Source organism: Otolemur garnettii, unplaced genomic scaffold (genome assembly GCF_000181295.1).
Source record: "Otolemur garnettii isolate 467f Iridium unplaced genomic scaffold, OtoGar3 scaffold00029, whole genome shotgun sequence".
NCBI classification, from domain to species: Eukaryota; Metazoa; Chordata; class Mammalia; order Primates; family Galagidae; genus Otolemur; species Otolemur garnettii.
This window is the reverse complement of record NW_003852424.1, coordinates 16,012,751-16,023,085: the sequence shown is the minus strand read 5'-3', so window position 1 is coordinate 16,023,085 and position 10,335 is coordinate 16,012,751. Positions and strand designations below refer to the sequence as shown.

Sequence of the window (10,335 nt, the reverse complement as noted above, 5' to 3'; positions counted from 1 at the left end):
TTTTTTTTTTTTGTTTGTTTGTTTTTTGTTTTCCTGGGTCAGTCAACACATTTTGGTAGAAACAAAAGGGAATGCTGTTTTTTTTTCCTTTTTAAAAAATTTTTTTTGAGCTTATTAAGTTATCCAGCGCCTCATTTGGCAAGAGGCCCCACTGGACATCCAAACGAACTCGACTCTGTGCTTCAACGTGGGTGTCATGGATCGGGTAGCTTTACAGAGGCACCCCACAACCCTCCCCCCACCCCATTCCCAACTAGGAAACAAGAATCCATTGTGGTTCGATTTTCCCCCTATTTTTTTCTTCTTTGTACCTGCTCAGAAAGACCAAAAAGAAAACAAAAAATCTCTGTAGAGGTATGAAGGTCGCTATCGAGTTCGCTGTCTCCAATAAAGGGGTGCTTGGCCAGTCCAGGTAGGGCTTGTCCAACACGCTTGGCAATCTTCATTACAAGACCTTAAATTTGAGGCTGGTGATTTGAAGGCAGGGACGATGGCTGCCTGCCCTTGGGAGGGGGTGCTGGTGAATGGGGGACTCCCCCCAACCCCATCTGCCCCCCCGACGGAAAGCTAAGGGCTATTGGTCACATGAGTAAGGCTATGATTGAGGAGGGATGGGGAACAGAGAAGGGCTTGGGGAAGCCAGGGGTCTCTTTTGTGCCTACATCCAGGAAGGCAGGGCCCTAGGGACAAGGGGGTGGTTTCCAGAAGCTGCAGCTGGGACCAGGGACACTCAAACCGGCTGAGCCCAAAGGCCCTCAAAAATTGGGGGGGCCCCAAAGTCCTGGAGGTATATTGTGTTGGTGGATTCCTGGTCTGATGTATCAGCTGGGAGGTGGGGGGCCCCTGGCTAGTACCAGCCTCAGCCCTTCCTATGTCCCTGATGAGCAACTGGCCCAGGGTCACCCTCTCTTAGATGGGAGGAAGTTGGCAAAGTTTGGTCCCATGATCTCTATACTCAAAAAATATATATACCATCTATAGTTCTATATATATACGCATATATATATATAGGAAAAGTTGCCATTTAGTTTGGGGAAGCCACCAAGTTGGGGGCAGGCAGGAGCAAGAGTGAAGAACTCTCCCAAAGGGCACATAGGGTGTGAAACCCTCTGCCCCCAACTCAGAAGCCCTCTCCCTACTTGATGTGGCCTTTGGGATGGTGTTTCACATTTTGGAGAGGGGGTGGCACAAGGGGAGAAGGGAAGGGAGGGCTGGTGTCCAAACAACGGTTGTAATTTACGGAAAAGTCCTGGATCAGTTGGAAGCGGGAGACCCTCCTGGGATGGGAAGGTCCCTCACCTGGGGGAGAAGGGGATGGGTGTTAGGGAACAATGGTGGCAGGGCATGCAGGCGGAGGACACCATCTCCCCAGCCTCCTCCACCCCCTTACCCTGGCCTGGCTGGGGTCTAGTAACCCAAGGGCCCCCATCTTTTCCAAAAGAACAAAAGTCCCGGGGTTCAGAGGACAACAAACTTGGCTTTGAAAGGATTTAACATTGCTGCTGAGCCTGTTTCTTCAGCATTTGGGGACAAATATTTAAGTTTCTGTTTTGCCTCTCCACCTCAACCTGTTTTGTTCATTGGTGGGTGGGTCTCCAAACGCCAACAGCAGTGCCTAGTACACAGAAGGTGCTCAGTGAGGATTTGCAGGCTGAGAGTTAAAAGGGAACAGATTGCAGAGTGGCCTTGGGTTTCACTTCCAACTGGCAGTTTCCGCAGGTATGTCCCATGCAGCTAAATACACTCGGATCTGTGAGCTGCCGCCCAGGGAGAGTCTGAGAAGAACTAACAGCCTCTGACTGAGCACCTACTTGTGCCAGACCCCGAGGCAAGGCTCTTTGATGACGAAAGTGATGGTGATTTTTTAAAAAAGAAAAAAAAACCATCAAAATGAATTATCCAGAGCTCTTTAGGTGGTGGGTTCCGGGCTCAGGTGTGAAAAGACCCCCCATCCTCTGGAGGGGGGGGTCCTTCCTGCTGCCTCTGGGGAGACAACTCTCACAAGCCCATTTTACAGAAGAGGCTCGTTGAGGTGTGGGATTAGTTATAAGTTTCCACTGCAGACCTGTAAAGTGTGCTGTTCATCTGCCCAAAGCAACTGTTGATAAAGTTGTTTGCCGTGATGGCAAAATACACTCTCATGATGGGGGGAAGTTCCCATTTGTTTTTGTTTTTGTTTTTTGACTGATGGTGAGAGGGGTGTGCATCCCCCTTTCCCATCAACCCATCGAGTAGATCCTGCTGGTCAGTTCCATGGGGAGTTTGTGGGGGGTCAGGGAAAGACAGGAAGCTGTCCAGGCCTACTGGACCAGGCCCTGGGCAGTGTCCCCCCATCCCAACTCCTAGCCCTGGTTCCAAGCTGAGCTGAGCATTTTGGGGTCCAATCTTAGGGCCTGGAGTCTGGGGTGGGCATTTAACATTTTCTTCTGGTTTAGTGCTTTTCAGCAGGGAGAACAGAAGAATGGAAAAGAAGCCCCTCCCTAGCCACACTCCCCCCACCCCCAACCAAACCTGGCCTGTCAGGTGAACTTCTATTCATCCTTCAAAGCCTTCTCAAGGAAGGATCCCCTTGGGCTCAGTGGGCCCTGGCTCTCCCCCTCCCCACCCAACTCCCACCCTTGGCTCCAGCCCTGACCACAGGGCATTGGGGGTGTCTTCATTCCGCTCTGTCCCTGCCAACCCAACCTGGGGACTTCTCGGAGTGTCCTGCAGCATCACCCCACTTGGGGAGGGTTTGGAGAATGAGGGGGGTTGCAGACAAGAGCAGGGCTGAGTCAGGGTGTGGGGCCGCCTGGCGGCTCACCTGGGCCAAGCCCACAGCTTCAGGGAGGCTGTGGGCGCGGTCAGTAGGGGTGTCCTGGATCTTTGGGCCGCTTCAGCTGCACTTTGAGCCTCTTCATGCCGATCTGGAAGCCGTTCATGGCCTGGATGGCTGTCTGGGCGCTGGCTGGGTTGTCAAAGCTCACGAAGCCTGCGGAGACCGGTTTGGACCTTCACGTCTGGCACTGTAGAAGCATCCTGCACTCGCTCCAGTGGCTGCAGCCCTGGGCTCCCAGCTCACGGGGTCCTGGTGGGCGCGTGTGCACGTGTGTACACAGGCAGGGGCCTTGCTAGAGGACACAGAGCAGCTCTGGCTTTGTTCTGATACGTCTGGACTTGTAAGTTTCTGGGACTGGGCACCCACTCCTTACATTGGGGTCAGCTCTGCCGACATTTCCCATCTGGCATAGGGGCAGGGTGGGCACTGAGGATCCCTGGAGGGTCATATTCTCCCTCCCTTCCCCAGGATACCTGCCTCCCTCCAAGCCCTGGACCTCAACATTTTACCTCCTCTAAGGCCTCTGCCCACAAGGGATCTCATCTCTGTGTGACTCTGCATGTCTTTGGCTCTCTGTTCTTTTTCTGTTTTTGTGTGTGTCTGTATGTCTTCCCCTCTTTCTCCCTTTTTTCTCTTTCTGTCTCTGTCTTTGCCTCTGGAAGTCTCTCTGCCCTAGTCTCTCCCCTGAAGCCATCAGAAATACTCCACCCCGCTTCCTGAAGATCCTTCCTTAAGTTGCCACCAACACAAACTCCTTCCATCTTTCTCTTCCAGGTGCCCCGGCCTTGCCTCCCACCCTAACTATGTGGTCTTCACTAACTTCCTAGAGGATCAGTGGGGGCCTGGGAGCTTGAGAGCCCTCAAGGAGGTGGTGGATATGGGAGCAAGTCCTGGGATTGCAAGAGGCTCTGAGGGGGTCTGTTGCAGAGAGATAGTGGGCAGTAGGTACTGTCTGTCCTGTCAGGGCCCTAAGGAGAGCCATGGGTGAATTTGAGGCTCGGGGTAAGCGTTTAATGTCTTCATGTTTTCTTGGTTTTTTGTTTTTTTTTTGAGATAGGGTCTCCACTTTATTACCCAGATTGGAGCACAGTGCCATCATCATAGCTTACTGCAGCCTCGAACTCCTGGGTTCAAGTGATTCTCCTGCCTTGGCCTCCTGAGTCGTACCACCACACCTGGCTAATTTTCTATTTTTTGTAGAAGTAGGGTCTTGCTGTATTGCCCAGGCTGGTCTTAAATCCACCTGGTCTTCATTACCCCGTGATTATATAGATGAAGAAACTGAGGCTCAGAGAATGCATACTTCAAAATCACACTGCTGAAAGCAAATGGATGGGCTTTCCTCCATAAACTTCCTCTTTCCTGGTAACAGGATACAGAGGAGTAGGCCTGGGCATGGGTGGGGATCCCTTACTTGTTGTATAAACTCAAGCATGTCCTTGGACCATTCACTTTTCCTCTTTCCTCCCTCAGTAAATTGAGACAATTGTGCCCTTTTATGGTTAAATACTGAATACATACAGGAGGCAATTAATAAATATTCAAAGGCTAACCGTTCAAATAGGATAGTGTGACATTAAGAGTCCTGTGTTCAAATAGACTGATTCTAATATAGTTTCTGTGTGACTTTGAACACAGCCCTTCTCTGAATGTTAATTTCCTGTGCCTCTGGGGATAAGGAAGTCCTCCTCAGGGTTCACAAGGCCATGCATGACCCACTCCCATCTCCTCTCTGCTCTCCCCTCCTCCCTCATTCCCCCTCCTCACTCTGCTCCAGCCACAGGGGCTTCCTTGTGAGCAAAAAACAATTTTTTTTTTTTTTTTTTTTTTTTTTTTGAGACAGGGCCTCAAGCTGTCCCCCTGGGCAGAGTGCCGTGGCATTACAGCTCACAGCAACCTCCAACTCCTGGGCTCAAGCGAGTCTCCTGCCTCCGCCTCCCAAGTAGCTGGGACCACAGGCGCCCGCCACAACACCCGGCTATTTTTTGGTTGCAGCCGTCATTGTTGTTGGGCGGGTCCGGGCTGGGGATTCGAACCCGCCACCTTAGGTGTACGTGGCTGGCGCCTTAGCCGGTTGAGCTATAGGCGCTGAGCCGCAAAAAACAATTCTAAGCTCCTTGAACGAGGGGGATTTTTGTCAACCTTATTCAGTGTTGTGCACCCCAAACAATACCTGGTACACAATAGGTGCTTAATAAGTGTTCATTCTGGTTTTTTGTTTGTTTTTCTGGGAGCTTTTTTGAGACAGAGTCTTATTCTATTGCCCTATGTAGAGTGGAATGGAGTCAGCCTAGCTCACAGCAACTTTAAAACTCTTGGGTTCGAGGGATTCTCTTGTCTCAGCCTCTCGAGTAGCTACAACTACAGGCGCCTGCCACAACATTTGCTAATTTTTCCATGTTTAGTAGAAACGGTGTTTCGCTCTCGCTCAGGCTTGTCTAGAAAGCCTGAGCTCAAGTGATCCTTCCTGCCTTTGCCTCCTAGAGTGCTTGCATTAGAGGCATGAACTACCACACACCACCTCTCATTCTGTTTTTGACTGTGATTGATTTGGAGTGGACATGCCCCATGGCCAAACCCTACCTTTTCCTATGGGGAAGGAAGGGGTGCCGGCTGCTTAAGCAGCTACTCACCGAAACACTTGCTCTGGTTGGTGGCTCGGTCCATAAACACCTTGGAGGAGATGATATTGCCGAAGGGCAGGAACATCTGCGTCAGCTCCGTGTCTCCAAACTCCTGGGGGAGGTGGTAGATAAACAGGTTACAGCCTTCGGGACCTGCAGGTGGGGGAGAGAAAGACATAAAGCCCCCAAGGAGAGGAGGTGGACCCCCCCAGGGGAGGGGCTCGGGTCTGGAGCCCACATCTGGCTTCTCTAGCTGTTGGGAAAGGGGTGCCCTGAGACACCCAGAAAGAAGGGGCATGGCCATGGGTGGGGGTGGGGAAGCAGGGCACACCCATCCCTTGCCCACATATGTGTAATATAATCCCACACTCGGATACCACAAACCCCTCTTAATCCCCAGATTCCAGATCATTAGCAAAAATCAGATTATCCCATTCCATTACAACCCAGATAAATCCTCAATCCCAGACCCCAGAGAATCCAAAACGACCCTAGGAAATCCATCCCTAAACCTCACACTTCAGATCATTTACAGAACTGGGAGTGGGGAATATAGAAAGTTGGTGTATCTTTGTAATGATTCTGTAAGTCTAAAACTGTTCCAAACTAAAACCATCATTTTAAAAAGCCCGGTGATTACAGAATAAAATTTTAAAAAGTAATTCTCCTTTCCCAAATATCAGATGGAGATAATCCTCCAAATGTGGATAATTTTCAAAACTCAGATGTTGCAAAAATAAAATAAGGTAAAATTTAAAAAGATAATTCTCCATTCCCAAATCTCAGCTAGCCTAAAACCACAGATAATTAACCAACATAATATACCAACCAGAAATAATTTTTTTTTTAAAAGACAGAGTCTCATTTCATTGTCCTTGGTAGAGAGCCATGGTGTCACATAGCTCACAGCAACCTCCAACTTCTGGGCTTAGGCGATTCTCTTGCCTCAGCCTCCCAAGTAGCTGGGAGTATAGGTGCCTAACACAACGCCTGGCTATTTTTTGTTGCAGTTTGGCTGGGGCCGGGTTCAAACCCGCCATCCTCAGTATATGGGGCCAGCACCCTACCCACTGGGCCACAGGTACTACTCCAGAAATAATAATTTATAAAAGTTATAGCTAATCCTCTGAACTGTCCTCTCCCCAAATAATCCCCAATGCATGGTTAATATAAAAACTATTAATAGTAGCCTTTTAAAACCTTGATTATCTGAAACCATAAACAGTTCCCCCCAAATCTACTAATCCCAAACCTGAAGATGAATTTCTCTCATGCCTATCCCAAATAAGGGTAATCCCTTCTTTCTCCAGCAATGAATAAACCCCACAAGAGAAAATACAAAATCCAAGATTACACATTCCCACCTTTCCCTTACCTTCCTAATTAGGAGCATAACACTTGATTTTAAAAAGCAAGTTTGTACCAATGTGCCCGAGTAATTTTGTGCATAACCCAAATTTTGCATTTGCTTATGCACTCTTTCCATCCTCCTCCAACCCCCAAACCCATAGTCAATGCAGAAAGTCACATCCAGCTGAGTGAACCTCATGGGAAAACACAAACTCCATGCATGCACACACCTCAAACATCTATCCGAGTGTGTTAGGAGCTACACCCTTCCCCATCTGGGGTTCTGACTCTCTGTCTAATTTCAGACCACGTTCCTTCCACCATTTCATAGATGCTCTCTTGCAGCAACCCTTTCAAAGCCATTTCCACCTGCAAACTCCAGGTCTTTTCCAATATGTATTGTGTTATTCACATACTCAACTATTTAACATATATAAAATTTCACTACCATTTCTATTAGGTTCCCATCTTTAGTTTGCTCTTAAAGTGTCACTGATAAGGTTTTTGCATGTTCTACCCATATTTTTCCCCACAAGACCTGCAGTCTGGATTTCTAGATGTTGCACACAGTGGTGATTTGAGAGGAACGCATGTGTAGCCTTTTAGCAGCTATGACTGTATTTGAATCAGCTATCAGCTCCTCAGCCCAGATTGAGGTTGGGGCCAGAGAAGGGATTAAATGAAGGGGCACCCAGGTGTGAGTCATCCAGTAAAACAGTGACCCTAGGTGGCTGAACCCTCCCTGAAGTCCCAGCTGGTGATACCCTGTGGTAAGGTTACATGGGGTGCTGTGGCAGTCATGGAATGTCCTGTCTTATCCAAATATTCCTGTCGCTGCTTTTGACGGCTTTAACCACAGAGGACATACTATCCGATTGCTGATGGGAGAGTAGGTGGTGGCACAGCCAAGGGACCCTGCCTCAGCTAGGGCTTGTTTTTAAAACTCAGCTCCTGCACCCTGGCAGTGTCCACCTCCCCTAACCCCAATCCACAAAGGAGAAATTGGGCAGAGCCTCAAAGGACTAGTCCATGGGCCAGGCCATCAGCCAAGCTTCCCTGGGGGGCTTTTCTGGCTGGTCAAGCACTTCTCCCCTGCACTCCCCTCTTCCCCTCACCTAGTAGATGGGTCAAAGAGAGGAAGGGACTCCCCAGATGCTGAGCACCCACTACATATCAAGAACCAGCCATTGTTCACTTTCCAATGACACCTCCTGGCATACCTGAGTTCCTGTGTTGCAGATGATGACACTGAAGCACCAGAAGTTAGGTGCCTTCCTTGTAATAAGTGTCAGAACTGCATGCACTTGGACCCCAGTTGTCAGACTCCAGAATCTAACCCCTCCCTCCCTCCCACTTTTGACAACCTTGGCTTTACTAGTGAGGGGTCAGTTTACCTGGGATTCCTCAGGCCCCAACCTCAAAAAGGGTTTCCTCTCCCAAAATTCAGAGAATCTCTCGGTTCTGGAGAAGGCTGGTAGGGGACTATTCCTACAGGGTCGAGGAGAGCATCGTTCCCACTCGATGGAAGAAACTGAGGCCCAGAGAGGGAGAATACGCTGCCCGAGGACACCCAGGGAGGGAGCGGCTGCGTCAGTACTCGAACTCAGGCCTGTCAGGCTCCAGACTGCTCTCAGCCCCGCAGTCCGGAGGCCTGGCCATTGCCCCGGAGCCTGCAGGTGCAAGGGCAAGTCAGATGGCGGGGCTGGCGCCCAGGGGAGGTTGCGGCCGCCTCACCTTCTCGCTGTTGCTGCTGTAGGAGAGGCGGCGGCTGGGGGACGCTGTGCGCGATGGGCGTGATGGCCGCGGTGGGGTACATGGCTGCGGAGACCGGAGCGAGACACAGGGCAGAGGCGGGCGTGAGGTAAGGTGGACCCGGTGGAGCCAAGGCCGCGGTTGAAAGTGGGGCGGGGCCATGGCGTGAGGGGCGGAGCCACAGGGATGAGCAGAGTAGGGCGGGGCTGTTGTTTGGTGGGGCGGAGCCACACCAGAGTGCTGGACCAGAGCTGCGTGGGCTACTAAGTGTGCCAAGTTCTTGGCTTGAGGGGCGGAGCCAAAACTGCTGGGATTGAGCGGGGTGGGCGTGGTCATGGTTTGAGGGGTAGGGCCACAGCCAGGGCTAGAAAGAAGAGCCAGAGGTGAGGGAGGGCTTTGGCAGAAGCATGGTCAGTAAAGGCAAAATGTGAGGAGGCGGGCAGATGCTGAAGGAGGGAGGAAGGTCAGGGACAAGACCTGGGACTGGGCCAGGGCCAGAGGTGTGGAAAAGGGGAACACTCCCTCAAAGCAGAGCGCATTGCAGGGTGGCATCAGAGTGAAGATCAGGCCTTAAGCCAAGGGATGGTGCTGGTGGCAGGAGCAGAGTTAGGAACAGGGCCAAGGAGTTGAATACAGGACAGGAAGCCAGGGTTGGAGCCATGAGGGGTGGGGCCAGAGGTAGGAGGCGTGGCCAGGCAAGGAAAGAAGACCCAGCGGGCAAGGCCGGGCCTAGATGGCTGAGGAGCCGCCTCCCTACCTGTGTACTGCTGGACTCCAGAGAAGGCAGGATGGAGTGTCTCGGCCACAGTAGGGCTCTGAGCTGCGGGACAGAGGGAAGGGCTGAGTGGAGCAGGGGCAGCAGAAGCCTTCCATCCCACCCGGATCCTTAAGGGCTGAGAGGAAAGCAAAAGTATCCACCCGAGACGAGACGGGGCAGTTCTGTATCTTAATGTGGTGGCTACATGAATCTATATCTGTGACAAAATATCAGAGAGAGAGACACACACACAATGTGCATGTAAAGAGTGGCGAAATCCAAATAAGGTCTGGAGCTGATTTAACTACACCTCACCAGTGTTGATCCCTGCTGTGACACTGTGCTGTGGTTAGGTGAGCTATCAGCAGCTGAGGAAGCAGGATGAAGGGTATGTCAGACTGCTCTGTACTCATTTTGCAACTCTTTGTGAGCCTCCAATCATTTGGAAATTAAAAATTAAAAACACATTCTCCTCCATGGTGTAACTACAGATGACTTACTTCACATAAATAAATATTGGAAGATATTTGCCCTAATATTGTGCGTGTAGGGTAAAGTGGTACCTCTACTTCATGAGAGCAGTCATAGCCCAAATCATAGTGTGGTCAAATGAATGAAGGAATGAATACAGGTACTGATATCTCTCCAAATGGTAATGATTAATAATTAAGATCTATGGTGCCATTCTTTGCACCAGGTGATATACTTAGCATTTTACATACTGATTTAATGATCAAAGCAAGCTCATGAGGTGACTCATGTTATTCACCCATTTCCCAGATGAGCAAACTGAGACTAAGAGACTAAAAGAACCCATCCAGAGCTACAGAACTGTAATGCAAACACAAAAACATCTGGTGCACAGTTTCTATGGTCAACCACTGTGCCACAGCCCTCATTCTTACGCTGACAGTTCATATGTGCTCAGCTGAGACTCTCTTTGTCCTTCTCTTGTTCCCTGAGCACTCACTATGGTGTAGAGACTCATCTTTGTTCCAGTAACACCATCACTACCCTTGCCATCCTTCTAGGCC

At 50.3% G+C, this 10,335-nt stretch overlaps 1 protein-coding gene across 23 annotated transcripts in view; it reads right to left on the bottom strand.

Moving 5' to 3' along the window:
* CELF5 (CUGBP Elav-like family member 5) overlaps positions 1 to 10,335 on the bottom strand; it is a 48,532-nt gene that overhangs the window by 640 nt on the left and 37,557 nt on the right. For 3 of the 23 annotated variants that reach the window (XM_023512577.1, XM_023512578.1, XM_023512579.1), the window contains 5 exons: positions 9,302 to 9,364; positions 9,064 to 9,066; positions 8,527 to 8,610; positions 5,512 to 5,595; positions 2,798 to 2,971 (listed from right to left, as the gene is read on the bottom strand). In XM_023512577.1, the coding sequence (XP_023368345.1) occupies positions 2,844 to 2,971; positions 5,512 to 5,595; positions 8,527 to 8,610; positions 9,064 to 9,066; positions 9,302 to 9,364 (362 nt within the window). In that variant the 3' untranslated portion in view covers positions 2,798 to 2,843. Of the gene's footprint in view, positions 1 to 2,797; positions 2,972 to 5,451; positions 5,596 to 8,526; positions 8,611 to 9,063; positions 9,067 to 9,268; positions 9,365 to 10,335 lie in introns of those variants that run through there. The other 20 variants (XM_012804553.1, XM_012804554.1, XM_023512573.1 and 17 more) reach the window with 9 other exon arrangements.